Below are 24,360 nucleotides of genomic sequence, written 5' to 3'. Positions count from 1 at the left end.
GGGAATGGCTTTAAACTGGAAGGGGGAAGATTTAGACTAGACATTAGGAAGAAATTCTTCATGATGAAGGTGGCGAGGCCCTCACCCAGGATACCCAGGGAAGTGGTAGCTGCCCCATCCCTGGGGGTGTTCAAGGCCAGGTTGGATGGGGCTTTGAGCAGCCTGGTCCAATGGGAGGTGTCCCTGCCCATAGCAGGGGTTTGGAACTGGACGATCTTTAAGGCTCCTTCCAACCCAAACCATTCTATGATTCTATAATTCTATGATTCTATGATTCTGTGATTCTATCTTCAGAGCAAAGAACCTGTGGATTAACCTCTTCCTGTGTTACACCTATTCATTTAATGAACCTTTACGGTAATGTGGTTTCTACCTGCTGGAGGAGACTCAGCAAGGGCACAGGTGATCCTTGTATACCAGAAGATAGGGCAGCATGGGCAGGAGGATGTCCCCATGTGGGCACAACTGGGTAACCCTGCATGTCATCAGCATGTACTTCTGCAAGTCTACAGTTGAATATCCATGTGTCCATGAGGGTAACACTGTACCATGCTCTATCTGCTGTGTGTTGCACCCATGCACACATGTGTGCACATCACCAAAGGCACTAGGACCCCTCCAAACCTCCCAGCCCTCCTTCTGGCCCAGTGATGCAATATCTCCCACTCTTCTACAGGGGACATTCCTCCAGGCACTCACGTGTCCAGCCACTGATGTTGGGTGCCGCAGCCTGATACGGTCCAGCCATGGCACTGGCTTCCAGGGAGTATTCGCATCCCGGGGTCAGGCCCGTGAAGGTGAAGTTGTGGGTGTCTCTCCCAAGCAAGGTTGTAGCTGCCACGGTGCCCAGCCCCACATGGTACAGGGTCAGTCTATAGCCATCTCGCCCCCCGGTTGCGGCTTCCCAGGATGCGCTCAGCCTGTCTGAGTGGCCTGTGATCAGCAAGCGCACGTTGTCTGGGGGCAGTGGGTCTGTAGAGGAAACACAGGTCACTGCCAGGAGCCACGTCTGAGCTGAGGGACAGGAGACGCTCCATGTCTGTGCCAAGCCTGCACTGCATGAGGTGGGTCAGCCCTGCAGGGTCCCAAGGGCTGGCTTTGCCCTTGGCTCTGCGGCAGCTGCCTCCTCACTGGTGCTGCCTGAGCCCATGGACGGCTACCAGGGACACGGGTGGCCAAGCCACAGGGGCACACACAAGCTCCTCGTGCTGTGTCCAGCAGGGCATGAGCACCGGGCACTTGCATGGGTGGGAGAGGAAGGCGGAATCTGGCTGTGCCAGTATGACATCTGATTTGAACCAGGAAGGGCGGTGGAGGTGGTGGAGGACACCTGCCTGCAAGGACAGCATCATACTCACGCGTGCAGTGAGTGAGGTTGGAGGTGCTGGTGTGGAAGGGCCCGGCTGTGGCCCCCACTGCCACGCTGTAGTGGGTGCCAGGGCTCAGGTTCCTGAAGACGTGACTCCTGGCATCCCCGCCCAGCACCACGTGCTCAACACGGCTGCTGGAGGCTGTGTCATAGACATCCACCATGTAGCCTTCTGCTCCTCCTCTTGTTGCTGCCCAGGAGGCCTGCAGCACGGAGGCAGAGGGGCTGCCCAGGGTGAGGTTGGCAGGGGCCAAGGGGTCTGAAAAGCAACAGAGGGACAGTCAGCCCCTGCGTGCCTCCAGCCACTGCTCTGTGCTAGGAGCCAGCTGCTTTGCCCAGGGGATCCTTGCACTCTGGAAGTGCTGGGCTCCAGCTCCCACTGGGTGGTGGGCAGGCTGGCCATCAGAGATCCTTCCAGAGAGACGCATGGAGACAAATGGGGAGCACGGGGAAGCACGGGGAACAGCTTCAAGATACAAAAGGGCAGGTTCGGTTTGGACACTAGGAAAAATTTCTTCAAGGAAAGGGTTCTCAGACAGAAGCTGCCCAGGGAGGTGGTGGTGGCGCATCCCTGGAGGTGTTTAAAAGATGGGTGGATGAAGTGCTTAAGGATATGATTTAGTAGTGGGCAGGTACAGTTAGTCTTAATGATCTCAAAGGTGTTTTCCAATCTAGCTATTCTACGATTCTATGAAATGGGCAGGCAGGGCACATGGCTCTGAGCACAATCTCCCCAGGGTTTGCTGCTAGAAATGGCAGGGGAGATGATATCCATTGCCTTTGAGGTGGATAGGGAAGTTGGCTCTGTGTCAGAGAAGGAGTAAAGACCTTGAGCAACTATGGGACAACTATGCAGAAGCTAGGGGAACAGCGGGGACGGTTTTTGATGGGGAAGGTGGCGGTGAGTGCTCTGCAAGGCTCAGATGGAGATTCCAGGGCACAGTGGAGTGCTGTGTCAAACCCAACCCATCAGACTCACATGTCCATTGAGTGACATTGGTGGAAGAGGCTTCGAACAAGCCTTTCACAGCGATGACCTGCACAGCAAACCTGCTTCCTGCCTCCAAGTGTGTCCAGGTGATGTTCTGTGCATCTGGACTCAAGATCTGGACCTGTTCCCTGCTCTGGGTGCGGATGTTATACAGAATAATGCGGTAGTGGTCCCTCCTGCCAGGGGGCGTGTTCCAGCATGCGTAAAGCTCTGAGGAGCTCCCTGTGTTGGTTAGGCTCAGGTTTGTTGGTGCTGCAGGCACTGTGAGGGAAAACAGCCACGTGAGTCAGAGAGAAAAAGAACTGGTTCTGAACTTGCAGCCGTTTCCAGGGAGGAGTCGTGCTTTCACCAGGCAGCCACCAGCATCTGGGCAGCGAGCGCTCTGTGCCCACGTTGTACAAGAGGGTCGCAAGAGGCAGAAGATGACTGCAGTCCAACATCACTGGGAACCAGGCCAGGGTGCCCTCCAACCCTCTCACCTCCCTGGGTGCCAGCACTGATCCCCATCCTATTCTGGAGCTCCTTGCACCGGAGCTCCTTGCACCACCATGGGAGGTGTGGATGCTCACCTGTGCAGCCAGTGATGTTCCTGGGGAGGGAGCGGTAGGGTCCAGCTACTGCCCAGGCCCCAACAAGGTAGCAAGTTCCTGGTTCCAGCCACGCCACGGTGACATTGGTGCTATCTTTCCCTGCTTCTAGGTTCCTTGCTGGTGCAGAAGAGCCCTCCTCGAACACGCTGAGCCTGTATCCATCCCTCTGCCCAGGAGGGGTCTCCCAGTGCACAGCCAGCGCCCAGGCGGTGCTGACAGGGCGTGCTGACAGGGCAAGAGGAGGTAGCGGGACTGCGGGAGAGAATGAGTGTTACAGGTGACAAATCTGGGATGTTCAGGACTGACTCTAGTTTGGGAATGAATCTGGGACCTGCAGGACTGTGAGCATCTAATGTGCTGTCTAAAGACTGCCGAGAGCAGCAGGTTGCTCCCAGATCAGTCCTGCTCCCTGTGTCCCAGGTGATAACAGTGCATCACCACCATGACCTGAGAGGTCCTCATCCCAGGGTGCCGGGGCAGGCTCACAGCAGGGCTCATTGAGCTGCTCGGCTCAGGATGAGGGAGCGTCCCAACAGGATAGTAGAAGACAGGCACCAGTGGGATTGCAGGAACATGATCTCAGCCCCGGGATTCCCCTCTTGGTCCCCAGCCCCTCTCCAAGTCAGAGGCAGGCTGGGTGCCAGGGATGGGGGCACAGGAGCTCTATTCCTACCAGTGTAACCGATGGCAGTCTGAGAGGAGATGCGATGAGGCCCAGCCTGGGAAATTATCTCCACGCGGTATCGAGATCCTGGCACCAGCCCCTCCAGGTCAAGCTGGGTGACTCCACGGGGGACAGACACATTCCTGATGATGGACAGGGACTCAGCCATGGAGAGCTGTACCAAATGGTCTCTGCCACCGCCTGACTCCACCCAGCTCACACGTAGTTCCTGGGGTCTCTGGCCAGGCTGAAGACTAACATTAGCCAGAGACAGTGGATCTAGGGGAAAACATAGCATGGAGATCCATGAGGTGGTGAAAGAAAGCAACTGGAGAAGCCAGCAGAGAACCTGCGCCTCTGTGCAGGCAGAGCTAAAGGAGAAGTGGTGGTGGCTGACTGCCAGCTCTCCTGTTGTCCCGGGGGACATGCATGTTGCCTGTGCACATCCCCAAGGTGCTGTACTGAAAAGAGAGCACACAGCTCCCCAGTGGGCTGCTCTGCTCCACGGTCAGGGAAGAAAGCCCGTATGGAGGTCTCTATGCTTCCTGTCTCACACCCCTCTCCCATCAGTCCCAGGCTGACCTTGTGTTTGCGAGTAGTATAGGCAGAAGGTTCAGCATGACAGGAGAAAGCCTGAGCTGGGATAAAGAATATTTGCGGCCCAGAAGCCATCAGACAGCACCTGCCTCATAATGTGGCCCATCGCTGAAAGCCTCCCTCTGCCTGGACACATCTGTGTCACTGCCGGTATTGGAGGCAGTGCCAGGATGCCCCATCCCTACAGGAGGCTGGGGGCTCAACTCACTCACATGTCCACTCGGTGGCAAAGTGTGATGAAGATCTATACGGGCCAGCGAGGACGGTCACCTTCAGGAAGTACTGGACACCAGGGGACAGCCCCAGGAACGTGAAGTTGTGGGTGTTTGGCCCCACTGTGATGTTCCTCTGTGCTGGATGACTCTTGCTGTAGAGCTGGAGGTGAAACTGTTCCACATCACCAGCAGCCTTGTCCCAGAAGGCAGAGAGTCCCAACGGGCGTCGGGTGTTGGTCAGGGTCACGCCGGCTGGAGCCAGGGGGTCTGAGAGAGAAAAGACATCCAGACAGTGAGAGACAGTCACGGTGGAGCCACCACGATGTGGCATGCCCTTGTCCTGGACACCCTCCACCACCTGTCCCTGGTGGGCTCAGCTCAGAAATCAGCTCTGCCATATCAGACCCCAGAATAGCTTGAGCTTCTGCTCCACAACAACGACCGGAGCGGGTCCCCACCTGCTGGGTGGCATTTGGAAATGTTTGCTGTTCAGTGATGGGTTTCTCCACCACTGAAGATGCTTTTACTTCTAAGCTGGCTGACTGTGGCTCTGGTTGTCTTTCCACCCTTTGCCTGTCTGTGCATGCCTGCCCCTGGTTCCCCTGCCTCCCCATACATGCTCCACGCTCGGCCTTGCTCCCATGCTATGAATTTTCTGGTCTTGTTGGCAAGGCCATGTTTGCAACTTGCAGTAGGGTTGAGGTAGGAGGATCACACTCACATGTCCAGTTTGTTGCTGATCGCACAGCAGATTGGTAAGGTCCAGCCAGAGCAGCCAACTCCAGTGTATACTGTCGTCCAGGGACCAGGTCCTCAAAGGTGACATTTGTCCAGTTGTTCCCCACAGTGAAGTTCCTGACCTGCTCCTGGAACTTGGTTTCCCAGAGGGTGCCCGTGTAGCCAGTGCTGCCAGTGGGAGTTGCTCTCCAGGAGGCTTGCAGAGAGGTGCTGTGGCCCTGGTTGCTCAGGGTCAGCTGCTCTGGGGGCAAAGGATCTAGGAAAGGAAAGGTCTGGAGTCACAACTGCACCTGGGCTGGGGTCGCTTGGGAGAAGTTCAACCCCAAAAGTGCTGAGGCTGGAGCCCCTTGCCTGGGGGAACCCACATCCAGGTGCTCTGGGCACCCACAGGGTCTGAGCAGGCCATTGTCCCCCTTCTTGATACCCACACTGGGACTGGGCTGGCACAGAATTCAAACTGGCATGGTAAGAGAGGACTGCTCTGGTGCTGGGGGAGGTGGTGGGTGGGATGGTCTTGGACCAGGGCAGTGAAGAGGTGGTTTAAGGCAGATACAGCCTGAGAAGTGCCAAGGGAGGGTGGCCAGGGGAGGAGGAGGGCTCTGGTCTCTCCTGACCCCTGTGCTGGGCAGTTGGGTTGCAGACCAGGGTCAGACATAATCAGCAGGACCTCTGCTTTCCTACTGAGCCTCTTGCCTTTTTATTGCATGAAACTGCAGAAGACCCAGGAATCATGGCGGGGAAAGGCAGGATCCAGTGGCAACCCTGGCTCTGGCTGCCGTGAGGGCTGTGGCACTCACATGTCCAGTTGGTGATGCGTCGGGGTGTGGATGTGTAGGGGCCAGCTATGGTGCTGACCTCAAAGGCGTAAAGAGTCCCAGGGTGGAGGCCCTCATAGGTGAAGTTGGTGACACCTCTGAGCAGCGAGCTGTTCTTCACAGGGTGCTCCACGGGGCTGAGATTCAACATGTAGCCTTCTCCCAGTGCCTCCTCCCAGCTGGCATGCAGGCTGTAGGGGCTCCCCTGGCTGGCCAGACTCACACCGGAGGGTGCCAGTGGTTCTGCAAAGGGACAAGGATGAGATCACACCTGGCACTGCATGGGGCGGTGTATCGGACAGCCAGACTACTCTCATGACACCCCGAAGTGTCGGTTGTCCTCCTCGCAAACACGGGCAGTCAGGGCTGCAGGGAGAGCCTTTTACTGTTCTCAGTGCTGGAGGCTGGGTGAGCATCTCCCCACACTGTTTAAGGCTCCAGTCCTTCCTTCCCAAGGTGACAACTCTGAGGTAGCCATCTCAGCAGCAACCGTTGCTCCTCAAGGTGCCCAGGAGAGACTAGGCACATGGAGATGCTTTTCAGGGGGAGGCTGGTGGTGTTTCACTAACCAGGTGCTGTGAGCAGAGGGAGGAGAAGGTGTCTTGACCCGGCCTAACACTGAGTCATAGAATCACCAGGTTGGAAAAGACCCACCAGATCATCAAGTCCAACCATTCCCATCAATCACTAAACCATGCCCCTCAGCACCTTGTCCACCCATCCCTTAAACCCCTCCAGGGAAGATGATTGGGCAGCCTGTTCTAGTGTCCAGTGACCCTTTCCATGAAAATTTTTTTCCTGATGTCCAGCCTGAACCTCCCCTGGTGGAGCTTGAGGCCATTCCCTCTCGTCCTGTCCCCTGTCCCTTGGGAGAAGAGCCCAGCTCCCTCCTCTCCACAACCTCCTTTCAGGGAGTTGGAGAGAGCAATGAGGTCTCCCCTCAGCCTCCTCTTCTCCAGGCTAAACACCCCCAGCTCTCTCAGCCGTTCCTCATAAGGCCTGTTCTCCAGCCCCCTCACCAGCTTTGTTGCTCTTCTCTGGACTCGCTCCAGAGCCTCAACATCCTTCTTGTGGTGAGGGGCCCAGAGCTGAACACAAGATTTGAGGAGCGGTCTCACCAGTGCCGAGTCCAAAGGTTACGAAGTAGGGTCTGGTCTCAATTCACGCCTGATGCTATTCAAGTCTAGCAGGGTCCTCTGAGCCCACCCTCACAAGGATCCGTGGGGCAGTAGACTCTGCCACTCTTACTCTTGTCCTTGAGAACACGTGCCACTGCCCTGCACAGCCTGACCCCTGCTCCTGCTGCAATCCCCCTCCCCATCCTACTGGCCTCCCTCTGGGCATCTGTCCCTCCATCAGATGGCAGAAATGATCTTAAGAGGACATGCTTGGGCTTTCTGCTTACGTGTCCAGGCTGCTGTGCTGTGGGCCGATGCCCGGTAAGGCCCAGCCACTGCTGTCACCTGGACAGAGTATTGCTTCCCAGGGCTCAGCCCATGAAAGGTGACGTGACTGTTGTCTCCACCGACAGAGATGTTCCTCATGGGAGCACTGGCTGCTCTGTCCTGCAGCGTCACCAGGTAGAAGTCCCTCTCTCCTGCTGGGGTGCTCCAGCGAGCCTGCAAGGAGTTCTCCTCCCCTGCAGTGCTCAGGGTCACATTGCCAGGGCTCAGGGGGTCTGGAAGGGAACAGGATCACAGGTGTAAGGATTACAGGGGGCTCTGAACCCCAACCCCAGCGGTCCCTGCCATTGCTGCAATTCAGGACTCCCAGCATTAAGGTGCTGGGCACACCAGCAACCTGTGATGCCCCACTCAGTCAGAAGGGCCAGGCTGACAGGTGTGGGTGCGATGCGAGACTCTAAATCTCCCAAACACTCCTGAGCCTCATTCCCTGTTTCCTTATCTGTAGGGTTCCATCCAGCCTTAGACATCCTTTCGGAGTGTGCTCTCTCCATTCCCCAGCACAATCCTTCCTGGCCTGGCAGAGCTCAGACAAAGCTGGCAGCCCTGCTGGGAAACTCCTGAAAGTCCCTCTCCCTTTGCGTCCTGTCATGAGCTTGCTGATATTCCCAGGAACTGGTCTGGACCAAACCCCTGGCCGGGCGCCTCTGGCTCGTGCATCTGGCATCAGGGACAGTTGCTCAGTCGGGTAGGTCAGAGCTGCAGACAGCAGCTGCAGGGATTGAGTCAGATTCGCTTCAGAGCAGAAGCAAACCAGCTGGGGACGTGGAGGGCTTCCAAAATCTCAGCAGCAGAGTCAGAGGTGAGCAGGCTTCCAACTCCCCAGACTGGCAGACCGAGCAGGAAGGAGCTGGAGACTTGTCACCTGGTGGCACCCAGGTCCTTCTAGCCTATGCCTGACCAGTGTCTTCCTGGGGACAGGATGGGTCATCAGCCCCAACACCCCTGTAGAGGCTGTTTGGTGCAGTTTGGCACCTCCATAATTTGTCACTCCTCCCTAGAGAGGTCCAATGCTTTCTTCATGTTCAGCATGAGTCTTTCTCTGTCCTGGAGGCCAGGCTTGCCCTCTCCATTTCCCACTCATGTTTTTTTAGATGTTTTGGGAACATCTAAGAGAGCAAGTCCAGGCTCAGATCTGTTTGCAGTCCTACAGACACAGCGTCAACAGCAACCCAGGACTGTGGCAGTGGAAGTCACTTGCTCCTGGGGCCCTCGTCAGCCTGAGGCCAGAAGGTAGAGGAAGCTGGGTTGAACGGTGTAACCCGATGGGGTCTGGGAGGGCTACACTCAATTTCTTGACCTGCCAGAGGCTGGCTTCCCTTGTTATGTTTGCACAGCACCCAGCACCTTGGAAACATTCACCAGGATGCTATCACATTCAGGTGCTATGAAAATATATCCTTGATAGCAATCAAAGGGGACCAAAGTTCCATTCTCCTCCAGGATCTTCCAGTTCAAATCAGCTGAACTGCAGTCCCCTTCCCCGTTTTCTCTGCTGCCCTCGAACAGCCCTGAGGTGTGAGAGCCACTCCAGCTGCACCAAACAGGGAGAGGCCACAGGCTGAGCTCAGTGCACCCCAGAGAGAAGCGGACTGACACTGGGAACTCATCTGCCCAGGGTTCTCACTGGCCTCACTATCACAGTGCCCCAGAACCAGGTCCTGGAGTGGCTTTTAGCCAGGTCCAAGCAGAAGAATTGTCCTCTGTACCTGGGGCTGCGGCAGGAGACCTTTGGATTCAGAGGCTGCACCAGAGGCAGGGAGAAAGCCAGGGCCGCTGATGTCCTCCCCATCTCCCCATCATACTCACATGTCCAAGCAGTGGCATTGGGCCCCACTGTCGTGTAGGGCCCAGCCATGACACTCAGCCCCAGCCAGTACTGGGTGCCAGGGTGGAGATGCTGGAAGGTGTAGGTGGTGAGGCCCCTCCTCGCCGACAGGGTCGTGGTCACCATCTGGGTGAGGAGGTTGTGGAGTGCAAGGTGCAGCCACGCAGCCCCAGCAGCATCTGCCCAGGAGGCAACGAGGCTGGTGCCGGATCCCGGGCTGAGCCTTAGCTGGGTGGGGATGGAGGGAGCTGAAGGGAAAAGCAGGAGGTAGCAAGTATCAGCACTGGGGATGGGACTCCCTGGAACCTCCTCTCTCCTGAGGGTCTCCCACGCCCACACAGAGCTGAAGGTCTGGCAGGGGTCTGCTGAAGGATGCCTCTCCCATGTCGCTTCCCAGGTGGGCTGAGGGGCTCTTGAGGTCCCTCTACACTATCTGTCCTTCAGGCTGCACGGCAGACAGGATGTCAGCCTGGGTAATGCAACATTTCTGCAGCTCCCACCAGGCAAGACCTTTTGCCAGCATCCCCAGATTGCCCTTCTCTCATGGAGAGATGGAGCACACAAACCCAAGCTGCAAGTCCTGCAAGGCAGAACTGAGGTGTGAAATTGTCCCCTTGGCCAAGCACAGTGGAATCACAGCAGGGCCATGTAAGGCTCCCGTCTGCTCCCCATCCTACACAAGCTCCTCATCCCAAGCCTGGAGACCTCCTCTCTGACAGCCCAGCCTGCACACGTGCTGCACCCATCCCACCAAACCCTTTCTCCCGTCCCTTCCCTCTTGGTCAGGCACACCCACCACTCCCTACCTGTCCACTGGTGGGTACTGGTGCTCGCCTGGCTGGATCCAGCCAGCGTGGTGACCTTCAAGGCGTACTCACTGCCAGCCAGCAACCCGTCAAACAGGAACGTGGAGGCGTTTGGTGGAATGGAAACGTTTCTCACAAGCGTCTGGGAGTCACTGTGGTAGAGGGCGAGGTGGTAGCCATCTCGTTGACCATGGGCATGCACCCAGGAGGCACGCAGCACATCAGAGCTCCCACTGCTGCTCAGGGTCACGTTGCGGACAGGTGAAGGACCTGTGTAAGACATGGCACAGATGGTGCTGGCTGGTTTTCTGGTGATGCCTGACCTACCTGGCTGCTCAAGGGCTGGTGGGAGGCTGCTCAAGGCCTTCTCCTGGTGAGGTCCCACCAGCCAGCTCCACAGGACCCAGTCCATCAAACACAGGTCCATGGCCTCCCTTTGAGCTCACCGGTCTCCCAGGTGTGCGGGCTGCACCGTCCCCTTTGGATCAGTCTCTGAACAGTCACACTGAACTGGGCAAGGAGGCTTTTCCAGGGACCACACACCAGGTGTGTACTGAGAAAGGTGAAGCCATCAGTGCTTACCTGTGATCTCCCCTGCTGCCAGGTCCTCTGCTCCTGCTGGCCTGGGGGGTCCTGCCACCTGCCTTCCCATGAGCACCAGCCCCTGCAACCACCCCTGCTATCTGACACCACCACTTCTACTGGCCGCCCCGCCTCCTCCAGCTCTGTTCTCCTTTTATTGTCTTCATACCTTCACCTGCACTGATTTGCTCAGGGATCTTCTGGAGAGATGCAGGCAAGGGCTGCCATCCTCACCTGAGCGGTGGGCTCACCTGCCCTTACCCCTTCCATCCAGTCCTTGGCATCAGCCAGGGAGGGCATAGACCCTGGCTTGGTGGGTAAGCCAGTGACCAGCAGAGATGTGCCAACATCATGGAGCAGATTCTACATCCTTGCAGCTCTTCCTAGACCTCCAGGCATGATGTTTTCCATGCCTCAGCTCTCTGCAGCTCACATCATAGGCAGGTCCATCATTAGCTATATTATTCCAGGAGAAGATACAGCATTAAGCTTGCCCATGGAAGAGGGAATGTCCCTCTGGGGACCAAAGGACTCTAATCCTTGCAGAAGTGAGCAAAGGTTCAACGTCCCTACAAACTCCACACAGACCTGTACTTTGCACCCTCCAAAGCAGTGTGACAGTCTTTGGTAGGAGCACTGAGATCCTTCGACTTCGAGCCCCGGGGGAACCCCTTACTTGTCTGTGCTGTCACTGTCTGGCTGATGGTCTCCGTGCAGGCAAGCGTAGCTGTCAGCTCAATCTCATAGCGCATGCCGGGGGTCAGTCCATGGAACCAGAAGCTGGTGACATTGGGTCCAGCAGATCCATTCTGTAGTGGCGTGCTTGACTCCAGGTAGGAGAGGACAAGCGAATATCCCTTGGCACCCCCCTCCGGCTCATCCCAGGACAGCAGGAGGGAGTCCGACCAGCCATGGTCACTCACACTGAGGTTCAGAAGTGTCCCTGCAGAGACAAACCGAAACCCTCGGCGGGGAGTTGTTGGTGCTGCAGGATGCCCAGGTGGCAGGGCCAGGCTCCTGAGCTCACCCCCACTCACTGCACACCTTGGCACAGGGCACCACGGTGGGCACTGCCTGCTTTGGTCAGGGGCCCAACGCCACAGACTCCAATTAGCCTTTGGAAAACACAAAAAAGCTTCAGAAACCCCCATGGGTTGGGGTCAAAGGCACCACATGAAAGAGATGCTCCTAAGCATGGAGAAAGACTACTGGAAGAAAGACTACAATGCTCCAGGCCATTGCATGCTGTGTCCAGGCAGCCCTGGTTTATGGCAGGGAAGTTGCCCTGTCGGAATATTGCTCACCACCGTGGTTGGTTTGGGCCCCCAAAAGGTGTTGAAGGGCTCTGGGTCCCCCTTGCAGAAGCAAGATGATGGCCAGTGAGGGAGCAGGATGGAAATGGCAGTGGGAAGGTTCAAGGCCAGGTTGGATGGGGCTTTGAGCAACCTGATCTAGTGGGAGTTACACCTGCCTGTGGCGTGGTTTGGGACTGGATGGGCTTTGAGGTCCCTTCTAACCCAAACCATTCCATGATTTTATCTCTCTACACTCCCTGCAATAAAGAGTCCGTGGGCTCTGACAGAGGAGAGTGTGCTTCTTTGGAGCAATCCAGGCACTGACTCTCCACTGTCCTGCCCAGCGCAGAGACGGCATGGGAAGAGCAGGACACTGCACACATGGAGGAAATGTGGGGCTAGATTTACACATCCCCCCTCCAGCAGAGGTGTGTCCCACCTTGGCTCTGCTGCAGCAGCAAGGTCAGCACGCTTTGGCTGCAGGGCCAGTGCTGGGGCCTCCAGATGGACAGTGGCTGGGGACAAGGAAATAGCTTACTGGGCTTGGCCGAATGGGTGGGTCGGTGGCCAAAACTGCTATTGAATCCCTGCCTTTAATATTGCTCAGGTGCCACCTACGCAAACAGGAGCCAGACAGAGCCTGTCTGTTGGGACCAATCTGGCAAGGTGACCCTTGCAGGCTCCATCTCTGCCTCCCCACGCCTCCCCTAGCAGATTGTCCCATGGTCGAGCCTTGCTGGGAACGGCAAGTTTCTTATTGCTTTCGGCCTTTGGGGAACACCAGAACAGCTTTAGTGCTAATAAGACATTTGTGTAATAATTAGCATGTAAGGTTTATGATGTGCAACATGTTGTAACAGGTTACACATGATCTGGCACGGCAAGGAAGCTTTAAACAAGCCCAGCTCTTGCCCCAGAGGGCTGCCTGGGGGCTGCTTTTACACAGTAAAAAAGGAGCAGTGTGGGGTGAGCCCCACACCTTTGGGGCTGTTCAGGTGGTGTGTGTGGCCTTCCCTCCAAGCTGGACAGTTTCAGTGCTACACACGACTTCTTTTCCATGTAGCGCCGTTGTCTGGAGCCTGCTGCCATGGTGAGAGCTACCCACAGGCGTCAGAGCAGAAGGGACTGGGGAAGTTAGGTGGACACAAAAGAGGCCTTCTCAGTGCCTGAGCAGTCCAAGAACACATTTAGCAACAGACTGCTCCAGTAGGGTTATGTGAATGTAGCTGGGTGCCCACAGGTCAGGTGTCTACACCTGGGCCAGGTGACCTGGGCTCCCCTTCTTGTCAGCAGAGACTTAGTCACAGTAGCTTGCAGAGCACAGGACATGGCTATTCTGCTCCTGCAGACAGACAGCGGGATTGTACCCTGTGTGGAGTGCAGACAGGGTGGTTTTTCACTGCAGGCTCTTTTTTATCTCATGGAGATACAAGTTCTCCGCCCATGTTTGTCTGCTTTTCTCAGGTTTCCAACAGACTGCATCACCTGCCTCCATCCACTACTTGGCAATCAACCTCTTCACCTCTGCACTACAGATGCACCAACACCTGAAATGGGCTGGAAGCATCCTCTAGCCCTGAGGCCCGTGATCACAACACTGTCTGTGTCACTGTAGATAAGCTCCTTTAACCACATCACAGCCAGCCACATCCAGGTGCACCCCATGCCCTCGCCCTGCAGGTCACCTGGGAGAGTTTTCCCTGGCAGAGTGCTGCGCGGGCACCGTGCTGGGTGCAAGCACACGACAGCGCCGCTGGCTGCAGGGGGAGTGTGGCTGTGCCCTAGCCAGCTCAACACAGCTGTGGGGCTGCCCCATGGAGAATGATCCTGCCCAGCCAACAGCAGGGGCTCTGTGCAAGGCTGATGCTCTGTGGCAAGGAGAGAGCTCAGAGCCTTGTCTGTCTCCCACACTGACTCCCACAAAGGTAGTTGCTGGAAGAGGATGGGGCTGGCTGCCTGGTCAGTAAGTCTAAAGCAGAGTATTTACAAAGCTTCTCTTAATGTAGAATCATAGAATCATAGAATCACCAGGTTGGAAAAGACCCACCAGATCAACAAGTCCAACCATTCCCATCAATCACTAAACCATGTCCCTCAGCACCTCGTCCACCCGTCCCTTAAACCCCTCCAAGGAAGGTGACTCAACCCCCTCCCTGGGCAGCCTGTTCTGTGAAAAATTTTTTCCTAATGTCCAGCCTAAGCCTCCCCTGGCGGAGCTTGAGGCCATTGTCCTGTCCCCTGCCACTTGGGAGAAGAGCCCAGCTCCCTCCTCTCCACAACCTCCTTTCAGGGAGTTGGAGAGAGCAATGAGGTCTCCCCTCAGCCTCCTCTTCTCCAGGCTAAACACCCCCAGCTCTCTCAGCCGTTCCTCATCAGGCCTGTTCTCCAGCCCCCTCACCAGCTTTGTTGCTCTTCTCTGGACTCGCTCCAGAGCCTCAACATCCTTCTAGTGGTGACGGGGCCATCAAGTGTCCTGGCTCATCTCACTGCTCCCAGGCACCAAGACCACCCTCCACAAGCCGGGGTCCTCTGCTTTCGCTTACCTCGATCACTGGGTGCACCCTGTCCCTCCAGTCCAGCTGTCCGGTTACATCCCTTACCCTGGGGGATTGAAAATGTCAAGTGAGACAAGGGGTGAGGTGTGGTGGTCTAAGCTGAGACCTAGAAAAGGTGCCCTCTGCCAGGCCAGGAGTCACAGGTCCCATCAAACCATGGCATCTGGGGCCTGTGAACCTTTTTGCAGGAGAGCCCAGGCCACAGCTTACATCACCCTCTCCAGCTAAGGCGGGGAGGCAGCCTCAGTGGATGCAATTTGTCGACCACCCTCTTTTTTCACATGGGTCCTGGGCCTGCAGACCAACCTGGGGCCATGCCCACAGAAGAAACCGTCCCAAAAGAGCTGGGGCACAAGTGAAAGCTGTGGGGAGGGAGCTCTGGACAGGCCCTGGCGATCTCACTCCCTCTACAAGATCCCCTGACTCCCACAGTAGCGCCGGGGAGGATGGAGGGATTCCAAACCTCAGTCCAGCTGCCATCCCCCACAGGCTGCAACGCGAGGGCTTGGCCTGAGATCCCCAGAGCATCCAGCACGCTCCACACTGCGGCGGGTGCGGAACATGCTCGAGGAACACCCGTCTCCCCACAGTCTGACAGCGGGCAGGGTGTGCCCAGCTTATGTTGGGGCCGGCTCCCTCCACATTAAAGGAAACCTCTCTGCCCCCTCCCTGTCCTGCAACAAGCCACAGAGGAGCGATCATCTTTTCTTTAGTCATTTCCCCCTTGGCTCTGCTGGCTGACTGATTTCTGGCCCCCACGCTGACTGTGGTTCTTTCGGGAGTGTGTCTGTGGGAGGGGAGCAAAGGGGCTTTGGACCCCTGGGAATCGATGCCAGTTAATTCCTGGGGTGAGGAGACGCGCAGCCATGGCAGCAGCAGCACGCTCCAATCCCAGGCGCTGGGGCGAGAGGGCACGGCGAGGGGGGGGGAAGCGGAGGAAAGAGCCAGCTCGTAATTGCAAACGTTGCTGATTTGGCACAGCTGCATGGCTGGAGAGGCAGCCCAGAAATATGCCGTCATTCCTCAGTGGGGTAGGACTATGCAAAGACCCTCACCGCCAGCGCGCTTGGATCCAAGAGCCTGCATGAACAAACGGGAGGGGGATGAAGAGACAAGGGCTTACCTCACCCAGGGCTCCCAGGAGCTGCGGCACCCACAGGACGAGCAGCGACAGCAGCGGTGCTCTCATTGGGACCAGGGGGGCTGCAGATTAAAGGGATGACAGGTTGAGGGAGGGATCTTCTTCGCAATGCCTGTCCTCAGCCAGACTCTTCTCCCACGGCAGCGAGGGGCTGCGTCCCCGCATGCTTTCCGAGCATGGGTGACAGGGTCTCATCAGTGGGGACAGGCGTTGCATGCCAGCGCGTTGCACATGAACCCTGCCAGCCGTCCCTGGGTGGGAACAAAGCACACCTCCGGGCTGGGAGAAGTCCAGTGTGTGTGTGAGCCTCTTGTTGTGAGCATTTGCTATTGATCCTGCGGGTCTGTTCCCCTCTGCGGTGACTCCACAGCCGTCCTTGCGTGAGCCTCCGCAAGCTGCGGCCAGAACGCTGCTCGCCGGGAGGCTTGGAGAGGGGAAGCTTGCTGTGGCTCTGCAGGGCTGGAGCCAGGGCTGGCCATCAGAAGGAGTTCTGCAGAGCTGTGGGAGCTGGTGCTGAGAGGGGAGGAGAGGGGAGGAGACAGTAAGGACAGATGATGGCTCTGAGCTGGAAGGGAGTGCCCAAACCAGCCCCCAGCAAGGGGAGGAAGGGCAGATCACAGCCCCCATCAGCTGGGCCGGGATATTGGATGGAGCAGTGGCACGAGTGGGAACCTGGGTGCTGTGTACCTTGTGGATGGCTGTGCCCGGCACCTTTGTGCACCCTTTATCTCTGCCTGCATGAATTTCTGCACAGGGTGTTGACGACGAACGGGAAGTTTAGTCATGCTGAGCGAGGAGGGAGAACTGTGCCTCTGCGATGCCCATGGCATGGGGGCGGCAGGCTGGAGCGTGAGCGTGAGTGCACGTTCTACGAGAGGGTCCTGTGCACAGCATCCCATGCGCACAGAGGTGCCTGGAGCATGCTTTGTCCCTTTGAGTGGTTGGCTGGGGCTGAGCGCTGCCCTGTCTGCCCATGGGTGGCAGGAGTTGTGCTCTGCGGTGCTGCCATGGGGAGCCCCTGTGCCCCCCAGCTGTGAGCAGAGCTGTGCAGGACTGCACTGTGCCTGTGCAATGCGTGGCGGGATGCCAGCTCTGATTCAGAGTGGAGATGCCATTGGCTTCACATCAGTGCTGGATATCTGGGACAGTGCTGGAAGAGGTTCAGTGATGCGTCTATCCTGGAAGCCAGAACGGCCTGTGTGGCCGTGGGAGCCTGTCCTGGTAGCCAGCATGGCCACCAACAGGGATATTCAAGCTCTGTATATTGCTGTGAGCCACTGAGCTGTCTCCCAGCTGGCTCAAGCACAGCAGATTCCCTCCCCTAGAACCTCAGAGGTTTTCCAGGTGGGGACCTGTGATAGATGGATTAGCCCTCAGTGCCTGAGCAAAGACATGAGAAAGCCTCAGCCCCTGCACACAATTGAGAAGAGAAGGGGACAGAAAGGCCCCAGCCTGTGCCCCATCTCTAACCCCAGGTCAATGCCCTAAACCTCCTGACAGCCACCAGGTTGATGACACCAGCTGGGAAAGGGGACAGAGCACGAGTCCCCTTCCCTTTGCATAGGGGACAGTTAATCCCCCCATTCCCAGCCAAATGGGACTGGTGCCAGGACTCCTGGTCCGTGGTCACAGTCACGTCTTTGCAGAGGTCCAGGCCCCGGGAGCCAGTGGAGGGTAAAGGGGCCCTGGTTCCTGCTGCTCATCCCAGGGGTGAGGGTTGATTTGTCACCTTCACCTCCCCTTTTAACAACCCAAACATCTCTCCAGCAGAGGCAGAGTTCAACACCCAGGGGACCTTCTGGTCACTCTGCCTCCAGACCTGGCACGGGAGGACGCTGCACCCTGGACACGGGGATCAGGGTGGAAGCACAAGGCAGTTCCTTGGCTTGGGTGCAGGCAACCTTTCTTAGTCCTTAGTGTTGGCAGCTCCAGGGAGAGCTGAATGTTAAAACTGCTGGTAATGCATCTGCTCAAGTGATGGAGACCCAGGGTAAAAGCTCTGGCTCTTAGGGATCCCTTGGTAAGCATTTGAGACTGATTTCCACCAGGACCCAGGGTGATGGGGACGACCTGACCCATCAAGCAGTGCCACAGACAGCGGGGTACACCCATCACTGCTGCTGCTTGTCAGCACGAGCAGGGCTGGCCCCCTCCCCAGGAGCTGAGTGCAAGGTTAGTGCTCATGGATACTGGATGCTACATCCTCCAGCTGCTCAGACGGGTGGGGATGGATTCCCCCTCCATGAGCCAAGGTAGAGGGAGGTGTGGGGCGGCTGTTGTCATCTCCAGTGGGCTGGGGACTATTTTAAAAGGCCCCTTTCCAGAGCTGTGTGGCTGCAGACAGCTGGGAGGAGGCTGGAGCTCCCCGCAGCAGTGAGTGCTTGCCAGGGCTACCCAGGGGCCCAGGGTGGGATCCAGGAGCTACAGCTGGCTGGTCTCCAAATGCCTCTGCAGAAAGGCTTTTTGTTGATGACCCAACCCTGTGCACGTCCGTGGTGGGATGCAGGCTGTCAGGGAACATGCCCCTGCCATGGCAGCACAAGGAGAGGTGACCCCACACGGGGAGCCTGGAGGGTCAGGACGGCCGGGGCAGAGGCAGAGCAGGCAGGGGAGGCTGGGGCAGGTGGGACTGGGATGTCCCCAGAGCATGGCAAGTGATGGCAGAGTTGAACTGGATGAGTTCCTGGCTGATGAAGGGTCGGCAGGGAATTGTGATTCAGGGGCATGGGGCAGGAGGGACTCTTGATTCTCAAGAACCACCCTCTCATGTCTGAGGCAGCGTCCCCTGCAATGACACAGACAGGTTTTCCCAGGCTACAGAGAAAAGGTGGGGATTCTCTAGCTTTGAAGCACGCCAAAGAGCAGCTCCAGGCCAGCAAAAGGATAAATACATTCGCTGGAGTCCTGGGAAACTCCAGCTGGGACAAGTTGGCCCTGCCCAGCTGGGAAGTAAGCTGAGTCCATACAAACTCACTGCACCTGCCTGCAGCCCTGGCATTCCTGCCACCAACTTCTCTGCAAAGTGGGTCATCTCCAGCCACTCTGGCTTGGTGGGATGGACTTGAAAGGGATGTGGGTTGGATGCGGCATCTCAGGAGCTTGTTGGAAAACAACTTCTGCTGCCATAGCCCTTTGTGAGAGCAGAACTCCACCACCAAGGTAGTTTCTCCAGTCACTGGCTTTCCCAAGGACCATAAGGTGTGTCCGGTCCACTCTGATCTCTGGACTGGGGATCTAAGCAGGGGCCACTGGAGCACGGAGTCTCTGTGTGTCCCCTGAGCCCACTGCCCTGTGACTCCCGGCACGAGAGGCTGTTGGAGACAGCTCAGCATCACGTCTTGCTGCTCAAAAGGATGGGACTGACCTCTGGGCACAGACCAGGATGAGTCCCAGCAGCTTTAGCAGCCCCTGCATGCTGCTGGTGGCCTGTCACAGGGCACACAGAGCTGGCACCCCACTGGCTGTGGGGACACGTCCTAACCAGACCCACTGATTTAAACCTGGGGACCCGGCAGCTGTGCTGCCTCAGCTCAGGGAGTTTTGCCTGTGGTGGAAACAGCCCAAAGTGCTAAAGCCAGAGCTGAGCAGCCTCCCAGACTGGACAGAAGCAGCTGCTCATTACGTGCCAACGCTGCTGTCCCCATGGCCACCCTGGTGACACCGTGCTACCACAGGCAAGGACAAGTGAGAGAGCTCGCTTTCAACTAAGGGTGCTAGATCTCCCCTCTGGTACCCCCGACGGTGAACCCTTCAGCTGTGCCAGACCCAAAAACAACTGCAGAAGGTTTCTCCACCCAGCAGCTGGAACCAGGCCTGGAAACTCAGGGGCTGCCGAGTCATCATATTTTCCGTGAAGCAGAAAAGGCTACCACGAGGAGTAGGGGGATGGGGGACTCCCCGCTGACTGTGGGCGGCTTGGAAGTGATGCTGGCCAGAGCTGGGGTGCCACTGCAGGCTCTGTGCAGCCAAGCCACCACCTCCTGCAACGGGCAGAGCCTCAGGCTGGGAGATTGTCCTTGACCTGAGCCCCTGTGGGAACATCTAGTCCGGAGCAGAGATGGGAAGGGGACCTCTGACAGCATATCCATCATTGTGGTGTCAGTTCTGGCTTATGGAATCATAGAATCATAGAATCACCAGGTTGGAAGAGACCCACCGGATCATTGAGTCCAACCATTCCCATCAATCACTAAACCATGTCCCTCAGTACCTTGTTCACCTGTCCCTTAAACACCTCCAGGGATGGTGACTCAACCCCCTCCCTGGGCAGCCTCTGCCAGTGCCCAGTGACCCTTTCCCTGAAAAATTTATTCCTAATGTCCAGCCTAAACCTCCCCTGGTGGGAGCTTGAGGCCATTCCCTCTCGTCCTGTCCCCTGTCACTTGGGAGAAGAGCCCAGCTCCCTGCTTTCCCCAACCTCCTTATGCTGAGGGACAGTAGCCACCGTGCGGTGTTAAAGACCCTGTCTGTCAAAGGCTCCAGGTGGTTCTCCCAGGCAGAGTCCAGTCGTATTTCGCCCTTGTACTCTATGCACTGGACTTTACTCCAGGTGCCCTGGGCACCAAGCTGGTGGCCTGGGGCCTGGGGCGTGCTGAGACACCTCTCAGACCGAGCATGGTCCTCTACACCTATGGGAAGCAGGAGACCTCCCTCGGAAGCACCGGCAGTGCTGAGGATGAGCAGGTTGGGGAACAGAGTGCAGTGTCGCAGGGTCTGTGCGTGGTGCCAGCTGGTGTGCCGCGCTCTGGAGGTGGGCATGGGCAGAGCCAGCAGGGTCCCTGCACACCACTGGATGTGGCACTTGTGAGGGACTTGGCCACAAGCAATACTGCCGCTGCACGAAGGAGCCTGTCCCTGTGTGTGGATGTGCAGCCCTGCTGTGGGAGCTCAGCCCTGGGCAGGACCCCTTGCATCCAACCTGGCATCCTGGGACAATGTGTTACCCAGGGGCCCCGAGGTTTGGGGTAAAGGTGCCAGAGGGATGGGGCGTGGAGTGGCTCTGGGGTCCTGCCTGCGTTGGCCTAGCAGCAGCATCCCTCTGGTCCCTGTCCCTCCAGTCCCTGTGCCCACCAGTGCTCTCAGCTGCCCCAAGCGATGATTTCTTCCCCTCTGTGATCTTGAAGGTGCCAAGTGCTGCCTGGGGCTGCAAGGGAGGAACAAGGGGAACAGGCTGGTCCTGGGGCAGAGCTCGTGGGAGATGCAGGTGCTGCTGGGACCTCACTGTTTGCAAGGTTCACACGCCACCGTTCTCCAACGCTGAACCCCAGAGCACTGGGATGCGCTTCCTTCAACCCCTTCAAGGGTTTAATTATCCCCACGGGGAGCTCTGCCAGCACTGCTGTCTCCTTCCTGCCCTACACTTGGAGCTTGGAGCTCTCCCCATTTTGCAGAGAGGGGAGAGCAGGCGGGTGGTGGGAGCCAGCACCCCTTCTGCAGGGCAGGCTCTGTGGGGTGGCAGGAGGCACAGGAGTGACCCCGTGCTCGGGTGATGCTCTGTGCCCTCCTCCTTACTGCTGGAGACCTGGCAGCAGAGCCCGGGATGCCTGCGGGTGTGAACCAGGCGCCTGCAGACCTGGGAAGAGCAGAGCTGTGGGTGTCTCAGAGCACGCCCAAAGCCGGCAGAGCCGGGCAGACCTGCTTTGCCCCCTCGGGCTGTGGGTGCCGCCCCTGGGGCTGAGCAGGCTCGAGTCCCCTTCCCCTGGCCAGGGCAAGAGGCACCAGGAGGGGAGGGCTGAGAGCAGCCTTGAGGGTGCCTGCCTCACCTCTACTGAAAGCAGCGCTCAGGTGGCACCTCGATGGTCCCCCAAAGCCCCTCACACCATCACCTACGGCCCCTGCAGGGCTCTGCTCCCATGCTGGGATACAGTGCCAGCACAGGCTGGCATCTGGTGCCGCCAGGATGTCACGCTTGCAGAGCCAAGAATGTAGCCATGAAGCAGTACCCGATACCCACTCGTGTCTCGTCTTGCTTGGAGGCCACGAGATGCCCCCTTGTGCAGGCACAGCTGTGTAATGCCATGCCCAGAGGCTGCCTGTGCCCTGACACAGCCTCGAGGCTGTGGAATGGGGTTTGCCTGCACTGTGCCAAAGCACAGAAGGGTCCGTTCTCCTTTCCTTACTGCATGCATCCTGGCTTTGCCCACACAGCTGGAAAGAGAGAGGGAAGCAAGAATTGGGATCAGTACCTTTCCTGGTGGGCATCCCCAGCGTGGTCCGCAGCCCGTCCCTGCAATCCTGGCGAGTGTGCTGTCAACTTGGTGCTTTCTCTTGCCATTTACTCCCGTTCGTGCGCAGCCCTGACGCTCAAGTCTGGGCTGGTCCTACAGGAAAGCCCGCCTGGGCTCGCCCAGCATCGCAGCTGCAAGATGCCAGGGAGGAGCCATCAGCTGGATAGAGATGTCTCCTGCCATTTGGTGACAGCAGGGGTCTGCGCACCACGGGGGGCAGGAGTGCCGTGCAATGGGCTGGGCACAGCTCACATCGCCCTGCACCTCTCCTGGGTTGGTGCCACGTGCTGCAGGGCCAGCTGGGACTCTTGGGGATGATGAGCATCCCTTCATGCCACTGAGGCAAAGGGAGACAGGGAGGGCCCCCAAGGCTGTGATGGAGCGCACACAGGCACCCAGAGCCAGGCTCCAGCCCTGGAGGTGTCTGTGGGCTGTTGCTGCTGAAGGCTTTACTGTCCTAAACCCCATCAGACCAGCCACCATCCCAGAGTGAGGGGTCCATCTCAGTCCCGCATCAAAGGGGAGATGGAGAGAAGCTGGTGAGTCAATTGCCTCAAGAGGTGCAGAGCATCCCAAGACCTTGTCCAGGGTGGCACTTCTCACCTTGGTGAGTAGGTAGCCAGGTGGACCCTGGAAGCAAGGAGAGGGGTCTTGCCAGTGGATTCAGAGGGAAGCTGGGATCATGGGACCAGGTCCCAAGGCACTGCCTCTCCCATCTTGATGGATGTGGCAGGACAAGGTGCAAGAGCCACCATGGTGAGTGTGAGGACTGCTGCATCCTGCAGTCACAGCTGAAAAATGGCCTGGAGCTCATGTTTCTGGTGTCCTTGCAAGAGACTGACAGGATTAACCCGGCTTAGCCCTACACAAGAGCAGTGAATTCCTGCATCTGTGGTGTGGTCCAGGGCCAAGGAGGAACATTTGACCCTTTCCTGTCCCATGAGGGTCCCACGTTTCAGCTGCCGCCCAGGGACTTCAGGCTTGCCACCATGCACACCAGTCCCTGCCAGTAGCATCCCCTGTCACCTCCTCTGCAGAGAAAAGGGAGAGGGGATATTGGCTCAGTCCAAACCAGGCTGCCTGCATGGCAGGGAGAGGAGGAAGCCCTGGACACTGCTGCCATGCTCAGCAGCTACGTGAGGACTCAGCCTCCAAAGCTGGAAAGCAGCTCAGTTTCCAACTACCACCATGGATTAAAAAACTCATCTCAAAATGAAACCAGCCCCAGCCCTCTAGTTCAAAGTTTCCTGTACAAAAACAAACCTGCTAGATGGCTGCATTTGCACACAAAAGGTTTTGTTTTCGGAAGGAAGGTCTCTTTTTTGGAGGAGTAAACACAAGGACTGCCCATCCTCCGTGCCTGGCAGCTCAGGGCATTGTCCCATCTTGCTGCCTGGCTGCTTTCCCTCTCACACGCCCCCTGCAAGCAGACCATACCCCAACACCAATGCCATACTGAGGTGCCGGTTGGCTCACCCTGGAAGCGCTGGACCCTGAGCTCCTGGACGAGGGTTTTCACATTCATTCCTGCACTGGGAAGCCTTGGAGAGTCCTAGGATGGGGCTGTGCAAGGGCAGAGCTGGTCCTCCAGCAGATCAACATTTGCCCGTGGCTCTCCTTGCACTGCGGCGGTGCCAGGGCTGCAGCACAGCACCCCGAGCTGCTCCCCTCCTTGCAGCACGGCTGCTGCCTCAGCCCTGCCTGCTTCTGTTCCTGCAGCTCCTCAGCTTCTCCCTGGCATCTCCCACAGCGACCGGAGCCAAACACAACACAAGCCTGTCTCTTCGGCAGTCAGCAGTGCCTGCTGCTTTCTGCGCCCAGACCTCAAAAGAAGGAAGCTCTGCTTCTTCCCAGGAGCAGCTGAGGGATCCCCATCCCCTCTACTCCCTCCAGCTGAGCTGCAGGCCACCCTGAGACCACTCTCCCCAGACTGACGCACGTTTAGGGCTGGCACAGCTGCAGCCTAGGTGTTCCCCATGGCACTGCTGTAGGTGGCATTCACCCATCGCAGTGGAATCATAGAATCATAGAATCCCTAGGTTGGAAAAGACCTTTGAGATCATCAGTTTCAACCATACCTGTCCACTACTAAACCAGAACCCTAAGCACTTCATCCACCTGTCTTTTAAACACCTCCAGGGATGCAGACTTGACCACCTCCCTGGGCAGCCTCTACCAGTGCCTGAGAACTCTTTCAGTGAAGAAATTTTTCCTGATGTTCAATCTGAACCTGCCCTGGTGGAGCTTGAGGCCATTCCCTCTTTTCCTATCACCTGTCACTTGGGAGAAGAGACCAGCCCCCACCTTCCTGCAACCTCCTCTTAGGTAGTTTTAGAGAGCAATGAGGTATCCCCTCAGCCTCCTCTTCTTCAGGCTAAACAACCCCAGTTCCCTCAGCTGCTCCTCATATTCCTTGTTCTCCAGTCCCTTCAACAGCTTGGTTGTTCTTCTCTGGACGTGCTCCAGCCCCTCAATGTCTTTTTT

General features: G+C 57.5%; 1 protein-coding gene across 5 annotated transcripts in view; it reads right to left on the bottom strand.

Moving 5' to 3' along the window:
- The window catches only part of LOC138730439 (receptor-type tyrosine-protein phosphatase V-like), a 44,979-nt gene extending 22,977 nt beyond the window's left edge, over positions 1 to 22,002 (bottom strand). Inside the window, exons 1-15 of one of the 5 annotated variants that reach the window (XR_011339029.1) lie at positions 21,835 to 22,002; positions 15,632 to 15,711; positions 14,497 to 14,554; positions 11,335 to 11,601; positions 10,077 to 10,346; positions 9,252 to 9,518; positions 7,385 to 7,657; positions 5,962 to 6,222; positions 5,148 to 5,420; positions 4,424 to 4,693; positions 3,624 to 3,893; positions 2,930 to 3,202; positions 2,349 to 2,621; positions 1,359 to 1,628; positions 700 to 972 (exon numbers count right to left, since the gene is read on the bottom strand). Coding sequence is in view for 3 of the 5 variants with exons in the window: in XM_069875603.1 (XP_069731704.1) it covers positions 700 to 972; positions 1,359 to 1,628; positions 2,349 to 2,621; positions 2,930 to 3,202; positions 3,624 to 3,893; positions 4,424 to 4,693; positions 5,148 to 5,420; positions 5,962 to 6,222; positions 7,385 to 7,657; positions 9,252 to 9,518; positions 10,077 to 10,346; positions 11,335 to 11,601; positions 14,497 to 14,554; positions 15,632 to 15,711; positions 21,835 to 21,850 (3,394 nt within the window). In the remaining 2 variants the exon portion in view is untranslated. Of the gene's footprint in view, positions 1 to 699; positions 973 to 1,358; positions 1,629 to 2,348; positions 2,622 to 2,929; positions 3,203 to 3,623; positions 3,894 to 4,423; positions 4,694 to 5,147; positions 5,421 to 5,961; positions 6,223 to 7,384; positions 7,658 to 9,251; positions 9,519 to 10,076; positions 10,347 to 11,334; positions 11,602 to 14,496; positions 14,555 to 15,631; positions 15,712 to 15,921; positions 15,980 to 21,834 lie in introns of those variants that run through there. The other 4 variants (XR_011339028.1, XM_069875603.1, XM_069875604.1 and 1 more) reach the window with 4 other exon arrangements.
- Positions 22,003 to 24,360: the final 2,358 nt, after the last annotated feature.

Source organism: Phaenicophaeus curvirostris, chromosome 24 (genome assembly GCF_032191515.1).
Source record: "Phaenicophaeus curvirostris isolate KB17595 chromosome 24, BPBGC_Pcur_1.0, whole genome shotgun sequence".
In the NCBI taxonomy this organism is placed as follows: Eukaryota; Metazoa; Chordata; class Aves; order Cuculiformes; family Cuculidae; genus Phaenicophaeus; species Phaenicophaeus curvirostris.
The sequence above is the reverse complement of the archived record's forward strand: the minus strand, read 5'-3'. Positions and strand labels throughout refer to the sequence as shown.